A 22573-nucleotide genomic window follows, 5' to 3' on the forward strand; every position below is an offset into this window, starting at 1 on the left:
TCATAGCAGAGGAGCCTGATGTGGGGCTTGATCCCATAACGCCGGGATCACGCCCTGAGCCGAAGGCAGACGCTTAACCACTGTGCCACCCAGGTGCCCCTGGGCCCTGTGTATTCTTACTACAAAAGCATTCTAAGTTCCTAACAAAGCTGTTTTATTCTTAATCTTATACATATTTTAGCAAGTTTGTTTCTTTAATTTTAAGCCTACAACTGGGAAGCAGCAAATCAGAAATGGGGGGGTATGGTCTATGGGCAGGCATACATACAAGCAGTGTAACCAGTAAAGGTGGAGTTGACAGAGACCAAATAGTTATAAAAAGCTGACGTAATTGAAAATGTACACTACTCTGGCTCCTTTAGTATATGCACACGGGGCCCTATTTATGTTGGTAAACCTTGGAGGCATCATTTGAATAGTAGTTCTCAGGGTTGGTATTTACTTTCTGAAATAGCATAAACCATTGACATAATTATTTTTGTATATAAACTAGGAACATTTTGCCATTAGAAAATATGAGTATTACATGTAAGTCTTTCCTTCTCAAACATACTTTGAAGAAATTGCATTTTTAAGTTTTAGCCTAATATTAGTTATCATTCATTTATTTTTGTCGTCTGGTAGTATTAGTGTATACAAATCAGTAGGCCCTGTTCATTTAGGAAAAAATTCCGAGAGATAAGTCTAAATAAAAAAAAGTTTTTATTTATTTAATTTTTAAAACGATTTATTTATTTTAGAGAGTGAGAGAGAGCACTCATGTGTATGAGTGTGGGGGCAGAGGGAGAGGGAGAGAGAATCTCAAGCAGACTCCATGCTGAACACGGGACTCGATCTCAACGACCTTGAGATCACGACCTGAGCCGAAACCAAGAGTTGGACACACTCAACCAACTGCACCAACCAGGCACTGCAAGAAAAGTGTTTTTTTTTTTTTTTTTAAGGTTATTTATTTATTTGAGAGAAAGAGAGCGTGCACTAGCAGGGAGAAGCAGACTCTCTGCTGAGCAGGGAGCCAGACTGGGGGCTTGATACCAGGACACCGAGATCATGACGCTTAACCAACTGAGCCACCCAGGTGCCCCCCAAGAAAAGTTTTTATTATTTTAATTTTTATTTGGGAAAAACTTGGGGAGTAAAGAGTCTTTCTATTGTAGTTCATTTTAAGACATACAATCTGGAAATATTTCTACAAAATTAAAAATTTTAGAGCTGTAAAGAACTTGGACAATCACAGTCTGTTTCACTACCTTGCTGCATATTTTAGAAGCTTTTCAGGTGGTTCTAATGTACATCTAGGAATTGAATACCTTATATTTGCATGCTTTTTAGATGAAGTATCCAGTGACATTCTGAGGATATTCAAATTAAGGAAAATACTCCTGTTCTGGTACTAGCATCTTCATTTAATGTTGTGTACCATGAATCATTTACAATATGAGAAAGATAACACTTACTCTATAATGTTGTTATGAGGATTAAATAAAACTGAATTGTCAGAGTGTCCAGCATGGAGGAGGTACGTAGGAAACACTGATGACAATGAAGGTGAAGGCGGTATGTAACTGGAAAGTATAAACAGAAAGAGAAGTGCTCTTCAGGAGTATTTGAAGTAAGACTAGCAGGACTCAATTACTGAATACATATGAAGGGTAAGGGAGAGAGTTTGGTGACTCGACTGACAGTGACATTTCCTGAGATTGAGTATAAAAGCATGTCTCTTAATTTTAAAAGGAGGTTGAAGGCTAATAGGAATTGCTTATCCTGCTTTTCACTTAATTCATCGAGTATTAAGTTTTTAAAAAATTCCTAAAAAAAAAAAAAAAGTTAAAAAAAATCCCCAATTTAACCAGATACACTTCTTGAATTTTAAGCTTATTAAAGATAATTTTTGTTTATTAGGTGTATTGTACAAAGAATTAAAGTCTGGACTATTAATAGAAATTAATTTAGAATAAGTACAGTAGTCTTATGTTTTATATTTCCTAAGTTGCATTTTTTTTGGTGATGCACACTGGATGTTCTCAGCAACCCTTGGGCAGCACTTGATTAGCCTTTCATTACACAAGCTTCAGTGAAAGTGATAATGTGTAGTCTTTAGATTCAGTGCTGGCAAAGCATCTGTTAAGGTAATTCACTGACTACAATTTGGTATTACAGAATTCACTGTGTACAGATTGGATCCATCTGAAGAAAGAGAACATGCTTAGAGCTAGTGGAACATCTTACAGATTAGCAGAGTCTATTTCATTTTTAAGTTTTACCTTCACATTCACCGTAGGTAGTACTTTGATATGGTTAGAACATCAAAAACTACAAAAGGTCATACAGAGGCACACTTCCATCTCTGTCTTAGATTATGCGAATAAAAGCCAGTATAAATACATACTTTCCCCTTTTCTGTGCACATAGAACCTTGCCATACACTGTTGTGTTTTTTAAATTACATTTTTTAAAAATGAAAGTGTTTAAAAGAACTTTCTTAAATATTAACATCATTTTAAGAATTTTAAAGTTTTGGATAAACGTGATAATGTGTATTTAATCAGTATGATGTTGACTTTTTTCCTCCTTTGAAACATTTGTGACTTCTGTGATAGTTTTCTTTTTATCTTTCTAGCTCTTCAGTTTCTTACCTTTAACATGCCCATCAGTTGTTGATGTTCTGTTCTTGAACATCTTTTTACCATATACACTCTTTCTGGGAGATTTCATCCACACTCCTGGTTTCTTGTATCCCTGACTTCAGGTTCCACGTATACTCACTGGCTCCCAAATACGTATCTTCTTGCCTGAGTGTGTGAAACATGAATCCAGCCTCCAGTAGACATAGCCATTTGGATATTCCATGGGTCTCTTAGCACAATGTGGACAAGACACCATTTCCCTCAGCTCCCCCTCTGTTGCTTTTTTTGTTGTTAAAAGAAAAAAATCCCACAAGCTTGAATTTTATATTTCCTCTCACCAGCGAGTAGAAACACTGAGTTCTTTTGCTCAGAAATGTAGTGGTCATCGGTGATTTATTCACCTGCTACAGCTACCTTCCAAGTCTTCCTCTTGGACGTAGTATGGTGCTGCACAGTAAGAGGTGTCTAATTAAAACATTTTGGTATTAAGAACAGAAGCAAAATCACTAGTGAAATGTCTTAATGTCTGTATTTGTATGAGATTTAGGATAAATTAAGTTGTCAATTATTTATCTGATTTTGAGGTGAGGAAGACTTCCTTGAGAATGAAAGCAGAGGACGGAAACGAAAGAAGATACTGATTAAGATACTTATGATTTTATTCTTTTAAAAATATGAAATAAAACTTTTTATATGCCAAAAGTTCTGTAAATGAAATTAAAGACAACAGATGGTAATAGTACAGTGTAATACATGTTATTTTAGAAGTACTGGACATTTAAAGTACATTTTACATAGTAGAAGAAGCGATTAGTTCTGCTGTTGAGTATTAGGAAAAGTTTCACAAAGGAGGTAACCCTGTATTTTGTAGAGAATTGATTTATGGGGCACATTTCTCTGGATTAGTATATTATAGGGAGCATTTTCCAATATCATTGCCTATGATATCTTTTCAGAATCCTAGAAAAAAATCATGTTAACTTTTCGCTGGACAGCATATATGAAATTCAAGCACTCTCTAATTCAGTCCAGATATGTAAAGAAATTGGTTAAATCTTATTGTGAGGAATATAAATATATGTATGTATGTATATATGTGTGTGTACACTTTTTTTTTGGCAGAGCTATATTATTAAATCAGTGAAAGTAGCTTCTACATATACTAAGTAAGGACCCTAAAGATTGTCACTTCTCTAAGGGGAAGCATTTCTTTGCTTAAGAAAGAAAAGACCCTGGGGCGCCTGGGTGGCACAGTGGTTAAGCGTCTGCCTTCGGCTCAGGGCGTGATCCCAGCGTTATGGGATCGAGCCCCGCATCAGGCTCCTCCGCTATGAGCCTGCTTCTTCCTCTCCCACTCCCCCTGCTTGTGTTCCCTCTCTCGCTGGCTGTCTCTATCTCTGTCAAAAAAATAAATAAAATCTTTAAAAAAAAAAAAAAAGAAAGAAAGAAAGACCCTAAATGTTGTAAATTAAGAAATTCATTCTTAATTTGCACAGAATAAGTACAGAAAAGTATTTGTATGGGGCTGTGAATTTAAGCATTGTTTATATTAGCAAAACAGAAACAAGCTAGGGAACTAGTCTCAGTATTGAGGGTGGGTTAAACATTTTTATAGCTTATATAGTTGAATTCTACACTCTTAAGTTGGATTGAATCATATGTCGATAAAGAATAAAAAAACAAAAACAAAAGAATAATTCTTGTAGTATAATGAAAGAAATGACCCTACTTTTAAAAACTAAATATACATGTGCATGCGGGTATAAATTTTTCAAAAGTTTCTAGAGGTATGTGTATCCAGTTTTTAGCAGGGATTCCTATTTGCATTGTTTCTGTTTTTGTAATGATTACACATTATTTTGTAATTTAGCCAGATTGGTATAGATGTAAAAAAAATAAATTCAAGATTAAACAAATCATATATTCCTGTTTCTTAGCTGATGGTATTATTACGAACTTAAGAAAGGCTTAGAGTCCTGTCTCCCCATGTTTTAGGAGTGGATTAGTTGTTTTTTTGGAAGTATATTCCAGAGACTTCTGGTCTGGGAAGAAGGCAGTTATTTCATTCTTTAAGATTATATGGATCTGGAGCAACTGTTTAGTAATTAATATCATTAGTGTTAGGTAGACTTAGTTTTTCATAGTGGAGATAGTCTAATGTTGGATTTGTTATGGTCTGAGTGTTTGCTATTTCGAAAATAAAGGTTGAATTTCTGGGGAACCTGTTACTAACTGCGGGGAGTATTGTTGGTAAGTGAATCATTCGGGAGCCTAACTCCTTAGGAAGTTTGGAGAATCATGCTGTGAAAATAGGTAGAAAATATTATTAGTTATGAAAGTTCAACTGGTCAGGTTTTATAGTAGGACTAAATTCCGTATTAGCTTGGAGACAAGATGACACGACAGCTGATGAGATTATTATTTTCTCAGATTATTAAATTGAGGAAATCATTTGATAATGTCAAAAACCTACATCAGTTCAAGGCTACCCATGATAGCATCCTGACATTTCTTATGGAATTAGTGAGGAATCAAGGAGATCTTTCTGAACTGTTTCACATATGTATGAACTCATTTTTGGCGAGATTGACATAAGTCTAGGAAATAAGGCAAATGTAATGATGAGGCTTTTGGATCCATTCTTGGTTGACCAGTCAGACTTTCATTTGTGTGTATATTGGTCATCTATTAGGTTTGGGCAGTATTTTATTTATGTATATATATATGTGTGTGTGTGTGTGTGTGTGTGTGTGTGTGTATACATATCCTTCCTGTTTTGCATAGTAATTATTTTTAAATCTCCTATGTGTCATTGTAGTGCTTCCTTGTGGGGAACTATATTAAGGACAGTTATACAAATGATATTTACACAGAGGAAGGATTGTTAAACTAAAAATTATATTTTACAGTGATATTTTTATATTTTAAAGGAAAATTGAAGATAATTTTATAATCAGAATTATTTTTAATTTTATACTAAATCATTTAAGTTTGAGAGTTCATTTATTTACTAAATATTAGGTGCCTACTGTGTGTCAGGTAATAGGTACTTTTTGGAATATCAGTTAACAAAGCAGGTGGATATTCCTGCTCTCTTGGGTTTTACATTCTAGCAAAGAAGGCAGGTATAATAAATGATTAAATCATATAGCTGTATTAGAAGATGATAAGAGCTATGGAAAAGGAAAACAGAGCAGGGAGAGATGTATTAGGAGTACTGCAGGTGGGGGATGGAATTTGCAGTATGAAGTAGAGTGGTCTGGATGACTTCATTGAGAAGGTGACGGTTGAGCAAGACTTGAGGAAGAATGTTTCAGGCAGAGGAAACAAGCAGTGGACAGATCCAGAAGTGAAACTATGCCTAACTTGAGGAACAACATGAAGTTCGTGGCTAGAACAGAATAAGGTAAGGAAGTTATGTGGGCAAATCCTATCTTGCAAGCTATTATTGTAGGGACTTTAGTTTTTACCTTGAAATTGGAGTCTCTTGAAGGAGTTTGAGCAGAAGAATGAATTGACATATTTTAATAAGCTCATTCTGATCACCATGTGGAGAATTTATGATAGAGAAGCATGGATAGAAGCAGGGAATCCAGTTAGGAGGCTGTTGAAATAATCAACATGAGAGATGTGATGGTGGCTTGTACCAGCATGGTAGCAGAGGAGGACGTAGGAGAAGTGATCAAATTGTAGGTATATTTTAAAGGTAGAGTCCAAAGGATATGCTGAAAATTAGATGTGGGAGGCAGAGGATGAGACTGAGAGACATGTAAGGGATGACTCCATGGTTTTCAGAGAGCAACTGGAATGATGGAATTGCCATCAGCTGAGACTATTGGGTAGACGGATTTGGTTTGGGGGTCGTGGAGATGTCAGGGATTCAGTGTTGTAGATTTCAAGTTTGAGATGTTGGATGGACTTCCAAATGTGGATGTGGAGTATAGAGAATAAGCAGTTTTGACAATAAAGAACATGAAAGTTATCATAAAAATACTGGTTCCAATTGAATTAAAATTGAATTTCAAAATAATTTTTTCATTTAGTGAATATTTGCTGAGTATCTCTATTTTTAAAGATTTTATTTATTTTAGAGGGAGAGCGAGAGAGCGAGATTGAGAGAACCAGTGGGGGGAGGGGCGGAGGGAGAAGCAGACTCCCCGCTGAGCAGGGGCCCTGATGTGGGGCTTGATCCCAGGACGCTGGGATCATGACCTGAGCTGAAGGCAGACTCTTAACAGACTGAAACACGTTGGCGCCCCCTTAACGCAAACATTTTAAATGACAATTGTAGCAGATGCTGCGAAGTAAGGGCACCTAGGACTATAGGAGATAATGGGGCCTGATTATTCCGATACTTGGGAAAGGCTTTCTTGAAGAAGTGTCATTTGAGGTATAATTCACATAAAAAAAGATTCACTCATTTTAATTGTATAGACAGATGAATTTTGACAAATCTGTGTGAGCACCACTACAGTCAAGATATAGAATAGTGCTGTCATCCCAAAAAAGTTGTCTGGTGCCCTGTTTTTGTCCACTTTTACATTGGGTTGTCTTTTTTATTATTGATTTGTAGGAGTTCTTTATACATTCTAGATATAAATCTTTTGTTGACTATGTAATATTTTCTACCATTTTTTAAACCTTTATTTTAATTCCAGTTAACATACGGTGTTATGTTAGTTTCAGGTGTACAATATAATGATGACACAATTCCATTGAACACCCAGCGCTCATATAAGTGCTCTCCTGAATCCCCGTCACCTATTTAACCCATCCCCCCACCCATCTTCCCATTAGTGTGTTCTCTGTAGTTAAGAGTCTGTTTCTTGGTTGGCCTTTCTCTCTCTTTTTTCCCCCTTTGCTCCTTTGTTTTGTTCCTTAAATTCCACATACAAGTGAAATCATATGGTATTTGTCTCTCTGACTGACTTACCTTCCTTAGCATTATACTCTCTAGCTCTATCCATGTCATTGCAAATGGCAAGATTTTATTCTTTTTTATGGCTGAATAATACTCCATTATATCATTATATACATATACACACACACACACACACGCCCCACATCTTTATCCATTCATTAGTGGACACTTGGGCTGCTTCCGTATCTTGGCTATTGTAAATAATGCTGCTCTAAACATCAGGGTGTATGTTTATAGGAGCATTTGAATTAGTGTTTTTGTATTCTTTGGGTAAATACCTAATAGTGTGATTGCTGGATTGTCGAGTAGTTGTATTTTTGAACTTTTTGAGCAACTTCCATACTGTTTTCCACAATGGCTGCATTAGTTTGCATTCCCACCAATAGTACAAGAGGGTTTCTTTTTCTCCACATCCTTGCTAACACCTGTTATTTCTTGTGTTGTTGATTTTAGCCATTCTGACAGGTGTGAGATTATAGTTTTGATTTGTATCTCCCTGATGATGAGTGATGTTGAGCATCTTTTTATGTGACTGTTGGCCATCTGGATGTCTTCTTTGGAGAAATGTCTGTTCATGTCTTCTGCCCATTTTTTAATTGGATTATTTGTTTTTGGGTGTTGAGTTTTATAAGTTCTTTATGTATTTTAAACACAGACTCTATCAGATATGTCACGTGCAGATATCTTCTCCCATTCCATAGGTTGCCTTTTAGTTTTGTTAATTGTTTCCTTCATTGTGCTATCTTCTCTCATTTTGAAAGATCTGTTTTTATTCTCTTTTTGGTAACTTTATATGAACAGTTTCTAATTGAAACTAAATCCAATTTATTGATACTGTTTTTCTTTCTGTATCTTGTTTGAGAAATAGTTTGTTATATTAAGGTCATGAAAATATGCTCATGTTTTCTTCTAAAAGTTTTTATCCATGATCCATTGCAAATTAAATTTGTGAAAGATCTGAGTCTAGCAGTTAAGGTTCATTTTTGTTCATATAATATTCAATTGATACAGTACCATTTATTGGAAATACATTTTTACACATCGAATATAAGTTGTTTTGTTGTAAGTAAGATGACTGTATGTGTGGATCTGTTTCTCACTTCTGTCCTGTTGGTCTGTTTATCTATCTTTGCACCAACCATATATCTCAATTATTGTAGCAGTTAGCGGTGTTCTTTTTCAAGAATGTCTCAGCTATTCTAATTCCTTTGCATTTCCATATAAATTTTAGAATTTGTGAATTTTCTTCAAAAAGCCTGCTGGGATTTTGACTAAGATTGCCTGGAATTTCTGGGGAAACTGATATCTTCACTATTTTGAGTCTTCCAGTCAATAAAAATAGTATATCCCTCCATTTAGTGAACTCGAATTTCTTTCAACAGTGTTGCAATGTAGAGGTATTGCACATCTTGTTAGATTCTTTTCTAGTTACTCATTTTTTTGATGCTATTAAATATGCTGTTATTTTTAAAAGTTTGTTTTTTATTTTTTGGAAATATATAGAAATACAGTTGATTTTTATATATCGGTCTTCTAAATCCAGTTACCTTATTCAAATAATTTTTTATAGATTCTCCTGAATGATAATTATGTGTCTTCTTTTCCCATCTTTATTATTGTTTTTTTTAACCTTTTTATACTTTATTTCTATTTTCTTAATACTATTGATTTGTCCGTGGGTTTATTTATTATGTTGAATAGATATGGTGTTACTGGATATTCTTGTCTTATTCCTGAATTCAAGGTGAAAGAGCTCAATATTTTATCGGTAAGATGAAATTAGCTGTAAATTTTTTGTAAATTAGATGTATTAGATTTTTTAAAGTTTGTATTATGAGTCAGTGTTGAATTTTATCAAATAATTTTCCTTTATATATTGAGGCATTATGTGGATTTTATTTTGGTAATTGGGTGAATTACAGTGATTGCTTTCCAAAAGTTAAACCAGTTCGCATTCTTGGAATTAGCACCATTGGTTGTATAACGCATCATTTTTTTAATACAGTCTGGATTTGGTTTGTTAAAATTTCGTATAGCATTTTTGTGTCTATGTTCATGAGAAAGTTTGGCTTGTAGATTTCTTTCTAATAATGTCCTTTTTAGGTTTTGGTATCAGAGTTTTGGTGACCTCATAAGAGAGTTGGGAGCTGTTGCGGCACCTGAGTGGCTCAGTTGGTTAAGTGTCGGGCTTCGGCTCGGGTTCTGATCTCAGGGTCCTGGGATTGAGCCCCGCATTGGGCTCCCTATGCCCCTCCCCACCCCCATGCTCTTTCTCTCGCTCTCAAATAAATAAATAAAATCTTAAAAAAAAAAAAAGAATTGGGAATTGTTCTCCTTTTTTTTTATGTTCTCTGGAAGATTGCATATGATTTGTTGAATTTTGTATTCATCTATGTTATTTCCTTCATTGTACTACTTTGGATTTGACTTGCTGTCTTTTCTAGCTGCTTGAAGTGGAAACTTATAATATTAATTTTTCCCCTCTCCCCTGTGTGTGAGCATGTGCTTTCTCTTCTCTCTCAAATAAATAAATCCCCCCCCCCAAATCCAACCATTATTATGGATTATTCTGTTTTTCTTTTTGGTCCTGTCAACTTTCTCGTTAACGACTTTGAAGTTGTGTTATGAGATGTCTAAAAATTTGATTGTTACATATTCCTGTTGGACTGATCTTATCATAATAAAGTATTCCTCTAGTATTTCTAGTAGTGCTTTTTGTTTTAAGTCGATTATCTGATATAAATATAGTGATATCACCATACTTTTATTAGTGTTTAGTGTATAGTATCTTTTTCTCTTAACATTTATGTGTCCTAAAAGTGGATCTTTTATAAACAGAATATAATTGGGTGTTTTCAAAATCCATTCTAATAATATTTGTTATCTAATTGAAATATTGGGTCCAGATCCATTTAATGAAGAACATGATATAGTAGAATTTGAGAATATCAGCCTGCTATTAGTTTTCTGTTTACCTCTTTCTTGACTTTCTTTGAACTAATCAAGCATTATTTTTTCCTCTCCACCTTTTTTTGGCTGTACATTTTTATATGTGTATGTATTTTTAAGCAGTTGCCTGCGAGATTACAGTGTGCATCCTTGGTTTATTAGGTTCCAGTCTAAATTTGTAGATTTAGCACTTGATGAAAAATGCAAGAGACTTACAACAGTGTAACTTCATTTATTCATTTTGTATTTGTCTTTTGTGTTAGTGCTGTCATAAATTTTACACTTTTATATCTGTTTAAACCATATAAGTCACTGTTACAGTTATTTTAAATATCAATATTAATTTATATTTGTCTAGATATTTACCTTGCCATTTCTCTCTATTAAATCCTCTAGTTCTGTGCTTCCATCTGGAGTTGTTGCCCTTTGCCTTGATAAAGTCCCTTCACTTGTAACAAGTTCTCTCAGCTTTTGTTTATCCGAAACTTTTTTTTTTTTTTTAAGATTTTATTTATTTATTTGACAGAGACAGCCAGCGAGAGAGGGAACACAAGCAGGGGGAGTGGGAGAGGAAGAAGCAGGCTCCCGGTGGAGGAGCCTGATGTGGGGCTCTATCCCAGAACGCTGGGATCACACCCTGAGCCAAAGGCAGATGCTTAACGACTGTGCCACCCAGGCGCCCCAATCTGAAACTTTTTAACTCATCATCTTATTGGAAGATATTTTCTCTTATAGAACTCTAGATTGGTTGGTTTATTTTCTTGTTTTGTCTTAGCATTTTAAAGATGTCATTTTATTGTCTTCTATTTCTGTTGTTTCTGATTAAAAAAAATGGTGGTTAGTCTTATTGCCCTTCCTTTATGTCTTATTTTTTTCTGGCTACTTTTTTAAATGATTTTTTTAAAAAAAAGATTTTATTTATTTATTTATTTATTTAGAGATAGAAAGCGAGCATGAGTGGGGTGAAGGGCAGAGGGAGAAGCAGGCTCTCCGCTGAGCAGGGAGCCCAGTGCAGGGCTCGATCCTGGGACTCTGGGATCATGACTTGAGCCAAGGGCAGATGCTTAACCAGCTGAGCCACCCAGATGCCCCTTTTGGGCTACTTTTAAGGTTTTCTCTGACTTTGGTTTTTAAGACTTTGACTCAGGTATGTTTTTCTTCATATTCTGCTGAGGTTTATAGAACTTTGTATGTTTGCTTAGAGACTCATGTCTTGTGTTAGCTTTGGAAAATTTTTGACTAGTATTTTTCAGATATTGCCTGTGTTTCATTTTCTTTACTTTTCTGACTCTAGTTAGTTGTGTGTTAGATCTTTGTAGTATGTTGTACATGTCTTTATGGTTTTTTTTTTTTTTTTTGGTATATTCTCTCCTTTATATCTGTGTCATATTTTGTGTACATTTCTTCCAGTTTTTACCAGTCTTCTGTTTTACTGTTTCTAAACTAGTGAGTTCTTCATTTCATTGACTATATATTCCAGTTCTGGAATTTCCATTTGACTCTTTTAAGAATTCTAGGACTTTGCTGAAATTCTCCATTGATCCTACTTTGTTTTTGTTTTGTTTTGTTTTGTTTTTGTCCCTGAACATATCAGTTATTTTAAGGTGTCTCAGATAGCTCCAAACTGAATGACCTGTCTTTTTCTGTGTTCTGTTATTTCTCTTACTTGTTCATCTGGTTTTTTTTTAAATTTTAGATAAAATTCACATGACATGAAAGTCACCATTTTAACCTTTTAAAGTATGTAATTCAGTGGTTTTTAGTGTATTCACAATGCTATGCAACCATCACCAGTATCTTAATTCCCAAACATTTCCATCAACTCAAAAAGAGACCTCATAATTGTTGACATCAATCCCAGTTCTTCCTCTACCTACCCCTCGGCACCATCTAATTAGTGTATGTTCTTTCTCTCTGGATTTACCTCTTCTGGATATTTCATATAAATGGAATTATATGATGTGTGGCCTTTTGAGTCTGACTTCTTCCACCTAGCATAGTGTTTTCAAGATTCATCAGTGTTGGGATGCCTGGGTGGCTCAGTCAGTTAAGCATCTGCCTTCAGCTCAGGTCATGATCCCAGGGTCCTAGGATTGAGCCTCCCATTAGGCACCCTGCTCAGTTGGGAGTCTGCTGCTCCCCTTGCTTGTGCTTTCTCTCTCCCCCTCTCACAAATAAATAAAACCTTTAAAAAAAAAGATTCATCTGTGTCGTAGTATACATCAGTACTTCATTTCATTTTATGACTAAATAATATTCCGTTGTATGGATATTTTTGTTTATTCATCAGTTGATAGACATTTGAATTTTTCCTGTTTTTTGGTTATGATGGATAATGCTCCTGTGAACATTTGTGTGCAAGTTTTGTGTGAATGCATGTCTTCAGTTCTCTTGGGTCTATACCAGAAGTGGAATTGCTCTGTCATATGGTAACTCTATGTTTAACTTTTTGAGGAACTGCCAAATTGTTTTCCACAGTGGCTGCACCCCTTACAATCCTGCCAGCATGTATGAGAGTTTCATTTTCTCCACATTCTTGCCAACCCTTGTTACTTTATGTAGGTTTTTTCTTTCTTAAATTATTATAGCCATCCTAATGAGTGTTGGCTGTTCATTCTTACTTTTTAGAATGCTTCGTAATTTTTCATTGAATGCCAGGCTTATAAATGAACAATTATAGAGGCTTTACTTGGTGTTGTTTTCCTCCAAAGAGAGTTAAGTTTTCCTTTGGAAGGTGAAATACTAGATTACCTTGAGTACTGAACATTGACTATAAGATTTGTTAGGCCTGGGGCACCTGGGTGGCTCAGTCTTTAAGCGTCTGCCTTTGGCTCAGGGCGTGATCCCAGGGTTCTGGGATCGAGCCCCACATCGGGCTCCATGCTCTTCTGGGAGCCTGCTTCTTCCTCTCCCACTCCCTCTGCTTGTGTTCCCTCTCTCATTGGCTGTCCCTCTCTCTGTCGAATAAATAAATAATACTTTAAAAAAAAAAGATTTGTTAGGGCTGATATGTTCCATTTTGACCTTAATCTAAGGAGAGCCTTTTTGAAGTCTCAACAGAGAGCTTGAGTTGTTTTTGAAGGCCTTTCTAACTTGGTAGAGACTACACTCCAGTCTGTTTCTTTAGCATTGGGCAGAAGCTGAAATATTCCGCTCAGCTCTTTAGCCTCTTAGCTGCTGTTTTATGCTAGTTTTCTTGAATTTTTGTCCTTTTTGTGGTTCTTCCACTCTGGCACTTTGTTCTTTGATTTCTAGCTTTCTGATAGCCCAGAACTCCATCTTCTTCTCAGCCCAGTAGGGCTGCCACTTCTGCTTGGGCTCTGTTTTCCTGTTACACAGCAAAGTCAAGGACAAAGTAAAGGTGCTTGTGGAGCTGATCTTTGGTGCTTCCCTTCTCTTTGGAGTTGTAGCCTCTCCTGCTTCTCTCTGCGTATGTTGCTCTTCAGTGTCTTCAAACAGTTTTTACATTTGTCCAGATTTTATAACTTTTAATTTTATTTTTTTTTGAAGATTTTATTTATTTATTTGACAGAGAGAGAGAGACAGCCAGAGAGAGAGGGAACACAAGCAAGGGGAGTGGGAGAGGGGGAAGCAGGCTCCCAGTGGAGGGGCCCGATGTGGGGCTCGATCCCATAATGCCAGGATCACACCCTGAGCCGAAGGCAGACGCTTAACGACTGAGCCACCCAGGTGCCCCCAGATTTTATAACTTTTATTAGCAGGAGGGTTAGTTTGATACAAGCTACTCTATTATGATGGGAGTTGTGAATACTGATATTTCATTAAGTGCATCACAAGAAAACGAAAAAACTGTTATCTTTTGAGAGTGAGAACATAAATTTTCAGCAGAAAATTTGGATAAGACTATAGAAGGAAGGATTTTTATTTTCAAACTAGAGGGTCACAGCTGTGTTTGAACGATAGTAAAGTATCATTTCAACATAAGATACGTGACACAGAGTTGATGTTGGTAATTTAAAAAAAACTGAACAAAGTTGTTAAGTGTTTAAAGAATCCAAAGTGGATAAAAATTTAAAATGAGAATTGAGGAGGAAATAGTTAATGAAGAGCAATTATTTTCTGGATTTAGTAGTGAAGAAACAAAAACTGTGAATTTTATTTGTTTATTTTTAAGATCTTATTTTTTATTTATTAGGAGAGAGAGCACGAGTGGTGGGGAGAGGCTGAGGGAGTGGGAAAAGCAGACTCACTGCTGAGCAGGGAACCTGACTTGGGGCTTGATCCCAGGACTTTGGGTTCATGACCTGAACCAAAGGCAGGCATTTAACCAACTGAGCCACCCAGGTGCACAGAGACTATGAATTTTAAGTGGTTACTATTAGAATAGTACTTGGTTATTTGTAGATGTTAGTGATTATTAAATGGATGGCAATTTGAGTATTTACATGTGATGGCTAAAAGGCAGTGTTTATCTGTTAAGGGTACCAGAGAGGATTGTGTTCCCAAAATCTGGATGGTACAGAAAGGTTAACTAACTAGCCATGTAAAAATGTGGAAGGAAGAGAATGACTAAAGTTACAGGAGTAGATGTTATGTTTTTAGAACATGGAGAAATAGAGAAAGAAGGCAGACAGAGACGTGTAAAGAATATAGCTCCTTCTCCTGTAGGCTTAAAAATGGGGGTTTGGAAAGCAGCTAACCATTTGCTTTCTTTACCAAAATATCTCTAAGAAGGAAGCCAGGTGTTGCCGACCACCTTGTATTTGTGTTTTTCCTTTCGCCCTTTTGTGAACTCTCAAGGTTAGTCAGTGATTTTCTTCACACTTTCATTAGGAAATTTGCCAAAGGCATCCTTTTGAGGCAGCTGTCTCTGTACCCTTGGAGGCCATCAGTAATGTTTTCGATCTATAGGAGTCGTCGGCACAAAAATGTTGGACTGAACTGAGTCTTCGTGGTTTAAAACATTCTCTTGCCAAAATTACTTTATTTCCCTCTCAAACTGTAGTACAAAGTATATCACATTTTGGGGCTTCTGGTCCTTTTATAGTTTTTTGTTATTGTATCTTTTCAGGTAAAATCCATCATTAATAGTAAATATATCTAAATATATTAATTTAAGGAGATTGAAGTTTTAAAACATAATTTAGCAACAATGGACACATTAAAAATCCTTATATATAAATAAATGTGAATTTTTGTATAGAATATTAAAAAAATTTATTTTCACTATTGAGATTTTGTAAGGTAAAATATACCTTAATTGGTGGTGTTCTTTTGGTCTGAGGTGGTCAGATATCTTCATACTAAGATAAGTTTTTGGGGCATATTAAATTTGATGTAAATAATTTGGTCTATGATTAAAATGCATTAGAATAAGTTGAAATGCATTTGTTTTTGTTTCTGTTCAGTTTAATAATATAGGCAACTGTTATATGCATCTTTAATATATTAGTCTAACTGTTTCTCTTGTTTTACTAAACTGTCTTCTTTCAGCCACCCACACAGAATATGCCTATGGGTCCTGGAGGGATGAATCAGAGCGGCCCTCCCCCACCTCCACGCTCTCACAACATGCCTTCAGATGGAATGGTAGGTGGGGGTCCTCCTGCACCACACATGCAGAACCAGATGAACGGCCAGATGCCTGGTAAGTTTTTCTCCTCTAAGACATTAACACCAGAGTTGCTTAGCAACTGAAACGACATGGGGGCTCAAGGGATACTAGATTGTTGATGACAAAACTGCTTTGAATGCCCCCGAGTACAAGCTCTCTTAGAGTTTGTTAGCTACAGAGCTACGTGACCTGTATTCAGTGTTTATCAGGCTGCCCTTGGGCTTTGATGTAGCTGACACACAGCATTCCTCTGATGAACAGAACTGGCTAAATTTAGTCTGTCTGAAACTATGCAGTACAGCTGGCTTTAGAAGCTTTTTGGAAAAAAAGGCGTTGCGCCATGACTTAAGAATTAAAATCTCTTTATAGATTATAAAGGTACTATAACGTTTCCTTGGGTTTGGTATTTACTTAAAAATTTACTGGTCCCGGAGACAGTATTGCTGGAAAAAAACACGTGGGGAAAAGAAAGAAAATCTGTAAAGTACTAATATATTTAGTATTTCCTCATTGATACTGTTGAAGATGAGTATAGATTTTTATGCATACATATGTTTATAGCATAATATAAATATGGAAATTGATATTAAAGTCGATTTAAAAGAAAAATAATGTCAAATGTTTTATATAATGAGATATTCCCATTACTACTTATCCATTTTAAGTTTGGAGCCACTGAGAATATCTTCTAGGTTATTGCATGCTTAATTAGTTACCTTTTGCTGGTTTGAACTTTTAATCTGAAAAGTATCTTTAAATTGTTTTGTTTTTGTAACACTAGCTGCAACCCATACCCATAATTTTTGGTGGGTTTTCTGCATTTGATATGAGAATATTTTTACTTTCTAAAGACAAAGGCTATTTTCATTAACTAAAAGGAAGTATTATGCAAATAGGAATAATGAAACTAAATTAAAATTACAAAGTAGTTCATTTTTAAAATTAGTAATTAGCATCCTTAGGATAGTGTTGTCTTAGCTGAATGTATTGGTTGGTAACATTGGTGTCCAGAGACAATGGGTATAGGAAATGAGGTAAAGGGGAGCACAGAGCAAAAGAAGCCAGGTAGCCTGGTTTATAGAAGATTGATATGTGATTGATTCATCTTGTAGGAAGGTGGTGCTGTTTTGGTGGCTATCTTGTTTCCTGCGGAGACTTGCCACAATCCATGGCCCGCACAACCCACACCCTGTGTGGGGATGTGAATAAAGACATAACTATTTGTTAGGTTGTAGTCAGGAGGATGCTTCTTGCTGAATTCACATTTAGCTCATCAGGACCTGTTGTTTTTAGAATTGGAAGGGTAGTGCTAATGCACGTTAGCAAGTTAAGAGTTTGTGACTTTTTATGGTGGTACTGTTAATTAGAATTTTGACTTAACTTCTCCATGTAACATTCAAGCTTAAGGCCAAAGAAGCACTTGAGCAGCAATGTAATTATGGTTAACATGATATTTGGGCTTTTGTATAAGGCCATCTGGAGTAGTTATATTCTTTATAAACCAGAGATTTTCAACTAGTTATGACCTGCGTTGTCCAGAACACTGTAGAGCTTCCAAAACAACTCTCTTACATAGAGTTCTAGTTAGTTGTAGGAGAAATTGAAGTCCAGTTACTTATGTTTCCTTTATTTAATAAGCTCCTTAATAGAGCTTAGCCAACTTTTTTATGCATATGAATTTGTATCTAAAGCTTTTAATTTCCTATTTTAGTTTTGTTTTTTTAATATTTTCTAATCTAAGTTGTAGAGCTATTTACATGCTCCTTGATTTTGGTCAAATAACCACAGTTTCACGTTCCTTTTTAAAAACATTTAACGATTTAAAAAAAATTAGATAATAATAAATCTGTGGTACCAAAGTCAAAAGGTACCAAAGGGTATATAGCCCCTGCCTCCAGATACTTTGTTCCAGAGAGTCATTGGTTCTAGTTATCCTTAAAGAGAGATTCTCTGTATCCAAAACACATGCATAACACCCTCTTTTTTTTTGTCTTATTCTTTTAAAAAAACAAGTGGTAGCATACATTATGTAGTATTATATATAATATTCTTTCCCTCTTAAAGATAGATCTTAGAGCCTGTGAGTATATAGAGATATATTTTGGAGACCACTCAGTACTTGAAGAGCTGCCTCATGCTTTTGGTGACTGTATTTCATTCTTTTTCATGGGTGCCCCTGATTTATTTGAAGAGTTCCTTATGATGGAAATACAGGTTATTTCTAGTCTTCTGGTATTAAAAATTATGCTTCTGTGAGTATGCCTGTAAAATAAAAGTAAATAAGTAAATAAATAAGCACACATATACAGTTTTGCATTCATGTACGTGTACACACAAAGAACTGTATATTTATAGAACTGCCGTTGTTGGGTTAAAAGTATATGCATTTTAAAATATGGTAGTTGTTGCCAAATTGCTCTACATAAAAATAGTACTTATGTATATGTTTATATACCTCAACAATGTGTGAAATTACTTTTCTTCATAGATTAAAACTTTGGGTCTTTGGAATCTGAAAGATGAAAAAAGGGTCTCATAGTTTTAATTGGCCTTTTTATTGTAAGTGAAGCAAGCAGTCCTCTCATGTTTATGTCCCTTTGGTAGTTTTTGTGTGAACTGATGATTCATGTCCCTTGCCATTTCTTTTATTGATGGTGGTCTTTTACTAACTTTAGTTCAGTCTGTGATAGGTCTTGTTAAAATTTTTTTCCCAGTTTTTCTTTTTATTATTTTGTTTAGTTTGGTCTGGTTTGGTCATATTTAAATTTTTTATTTTTATGTAGTCTAGCTTATTAGCCTTTTATGGCTCTGGGTTTTCTGGCATATAAGAAGGCCCTTCCGCTTCAAGATTATTTTAAAAGTTCTCCTTTTTGAAATTCTCCTTTAAGGTTTTTTTTTCATTTTTGTTTTTTCTTTTGTAATGCTTAATTTTTTTATTCGTCTGAAACTATTTTTGGTAGAAGGAATGTGGTAGGCCATTTTCCAGATAGCTACTCAGTGGTCACACTATTTATTGAATTGTCTTTCTTTTGCTACTGATATTTAATTTCATCACTACTTGACAAAATTAGAAATTTGGATGTGTTTTTAGACTCTACTCTGGGCCCATTGATCTGTTAATTCATTTATGTGCTAATACTACACACTTTTAATTATTCCAGCTTTATATGTTTTGCTCTCTTATAAAGCTAGTCCTTCATCATTGCTTTTCTTTTTCAGAATGTTGCTGGCTTCTAAAAGCATCAGTTCCTTAATCTATAAAATGGGAATAGCATCTACCTCACAGTATTTGCTATCATTCATGTAAAGCATTTACTTTGTTTGCTATTGATTAAATACTCAAGTTATTGTTTGGTATTATTATTATGGTATGCAAAAAAATAAAAAGCTTTTAAAGCACTTTTTAATAGACCATCTGTTTAACTTTCATATTTGGTTCTGACCACTTTTCTTCAAAGGGCCTAACCATATGCCTATTCAGGGACCTGGACCCAATCAACTCAATATGACAAACAGTTCCATGAACATGCCTTCAAGTAGCCATGGATCCATGGGAGGTTACAACCATTCTGTGCCATCATCACAGAGCATGCCAGTACAGAATCAGATGACGATGAGTCAAGGGCAACCAATAGGAAGCTATGGCCCCAGACCAAATATGAATATGCAACCAAACCAAGGTAAATAAGCTTGATGTCATTCTTCTTTTAAAAGGTTGTTTTTTTTTAATCAAAGATTTTATGTATTAGTGAGCATGAGCAGGGGGAGGGGCAGAGACTCCCAGCTGGGCAGAGAACTCCACACATAGGGATGCAGGTGGGGCTCCAGGCAGGGCTTGATCCCAGGACCCTGAGATTATGACCACAGTTGAAGTCATGCTTAACCAACTGAGCCACTCCGGCACCCCGATGTCATTTTTTTTTTTTTTTTTAATTTTTTTTATTTGAGAGAGAGAGCACAGTGGGGCAGGGGGGAGCAAGCAGACTTCCAGCTCCGCGGGGAGCCGGACTTCGGCTGATCCCAGGACCCTGGGATCCTGACCTGAGCCAAAGGCTGACGCTTAATCATCTGAGCCACCCAGGCACTCCAGCCCCTGATGTCGTTCTTGAGTAGACTGCTGTGTTAGCCTTTGAAAATAAAACCTTTTTTTCCAAGTTGGTAGCTGATTCATGAAAATAAAAGTTTGAAGTGAGTCATAATCCTATCCATAAAAAAGGAACATTGAGTTTGAAACTAGCTTGAAATAATTTTTTTTATATTTATAAGTTTGCTTAATCAAGCTTTTAAAGCTTATTTATCTTTATGTCTTTTGGACACTTCATTTGAGGTTCTTGGATTTTTATTTAAGAAAAATTTTTTTTCAATCTAATAAATGAATAACCAAACATTTGGTTTAGAGCTAGAAAGTTGAGAAGATATTTTATCTTTGCAAGTACAATCCCTTAAAAAGATTTTATTCGTTGGTTTATTTTACTTATTAAGGACATATTAATTTATATTAATTTCCCTTGATTTTTATGAATGTTTTCTGATGTTGTATTTCAGCATTGAGAAGTGATTTTAACGTAATTTGTTTATTAGAGTGTTCAGTGGAGATGCTGCTGTCTTCTTCTCTTCTTAGAATGGGGTGAAGTCTATTAAAGTTTATTACCAATCTCAGAATGAAATTATCATGTTTCTTTTTTAAGTATTCTTGTGAATAATAACTAAAAACCAGTAAGTGGCGCTCTGTTCTGCTAATTGCCCTTTAAAACAGTTGGCATATTGCCAGCCTAAAGCTATTTCAATTACAAAATGTGAGGTTAATGCAATAAAATTTTCTAGATTTTGATTTTGAAAAACAAATCACCAAAATTCACCCAGATAAAAGAAGTTAAGGTTAATCTGTTGACAATTACTTATGATGAAATAATATATTCTGATATTTAAAGAGTAATACAGATTTTTTTGTAATTTTCATGAGATACACTGAAAACAAAGAGACAGTAGAATAAATTGTCAATGTAGCATCACAAAACTGGTGTTTGCTCCATCCATTTTTTCCCTCAAAGTTGTTTAGTGCCCATGATGGATTTTTTTTTTTTTTTAATTAGGGCAATTAAAGGTTCAAAATAACAGCAAGATCCAGTCAGTGCCAGGTCAGAAGGGAGTCCAGATGTTTCTCTATACAGTTTGGTTAAAAGGAGAGAGAGCAAGAAAATTCATAATGATTCTCACAGCAACTACAGTAATGATGGCACACTACTTAGAAACTATCATGAAGAAAAGAATAGGGTGTGCACAAGAATGGGTGTTGCTGTATAATATTGGGTTGATATGACATCATACGATTTGAAGAACCAAAAAGTCATGCATGTAGCAATGTGTATGTAGAAAATAGTAACTTTTTGGAGAAAAGAATTGAGGTGTTTATAGGAATTTTTTGTTCTAAACTTAGGAAGCAACTATTTTTTAAAATGTCACATTTTGTATTTGTATTACTAATGTACAGTTTTTCTTTTTAAACTATAAGTGCTTTTTGCTTTGTTTGCATAATCTGTGAATTTCTTAATAGTCATTTTCTATATTTTCTACGTAAGGATCTGATTTAAAGAAATAAGTTACTTTTTAAAAAAGAGTACGATGGAAATCAGCGAGGAACTTTTCAATATTTAAAAAATCTCTTCAGGACAAATAAACTTTGCAGTTAAATTTTGATATTTCAGATACAAAGAACACCAAAGAAAACTACAATTGCCAAAAAAGAGAGAAAGTTATATGAGGTTGTAGCAATATCTATGGTTTTAATCCTATGAGTTCCTCGTAAAGATATTTTAATTATATGATAGCTATTGGATGAAAAAAAATTTTAAATATGAGTTTTAATTTAAAGTTTTAATATTCATTTCATATAAAACATTCAGCTCAGGTCTGGTCGTGAGATTCCGAGGCATTTCCCCTGCCCGTGGGGCTCTGCACTCAGCACAGAGTCTGCTCATTTTTCTCTCTGCCTTTCCCCTCTATGCGTGCTTTCTGTCTCTCAAATAAATAAAATAAATCTTTAAAAAAATATTTTCTTAGATAGCTTTAAAACTAAGCTACATGTTTTACATTATTAGTTTTCTGTTCTTGGACTCTGTGCTCAGCGGGGAGTCTGCTGGAGATCCTCTCTCTCTGCTCCCTCCCCCTAAAATAAATAAATAAATAAAATCTGTTTTGATAAATAGGTGGAAGTAAATCAAAGGAGACCACATTTTAAATAGTCCTTCTTTGAGAAATGCTTAGGAAACATTCAAATTCTATGAACAGAAACATTTTTGACTTTCAAAAATTTTTCTTAATGTTTGTTGAGATACTATTAGCTGTTCGAGTTAAGATAAAAATATTGAAATCTTTTGGCTATCCCTATATTTCTGCATACATATCTCTGTATCAAGAGATACTAGAAAAACTGTTAAAGCTACTTAACGATATTTTAATAATGGGGTTAATTAGTCAAGGAAAAGAAACATTTGTGGGATT

General features: G+C 35.1%; 1 protein-coding gene across 3 annotated transcripts in view; it reads left to right on the forward strand.

Annotated features, from left to right (window-relative positions):
* The window catches only part of SS18 (SS18 subunit of BAF chromatin remodeling complex), an 83008-nt gene that overhangs the window by 20869 nt on the left and 39566 nt on the right, over positions 1-22573 (forward strand). For all 3 annotated transcript variants that reach the window (XM_026496133.4, XM_026496134.4, XM_026496132.4), the window contains exons 4-5: positions 15952-16105; positions 19531-19752. In XM_026496133.4, the coding sequence (XP_026351918.1) occupies positions 15952-16105; positions 19531-19752 (376 nt within the window). The remainder of the gene's footprint in view (positions 1-15951; positions 16106-19530; positions 19753-22573) is intronic.

This window comes from Ursus arctos, unplaced genomic scaffold (genome assembly GCF_023065955.2).
Source record: "Ursus arctos isolate Adak ecotype North America unplaced genomic scaffold, UrsArc2.0 scaffold_17, whole genome shotgun sequence".
Lineage (NCBI taxonomy): Eukaryota > Metazoa > Chordata > Mammalia > Carnivora > Ursidae > Ursus > Ursus arctos.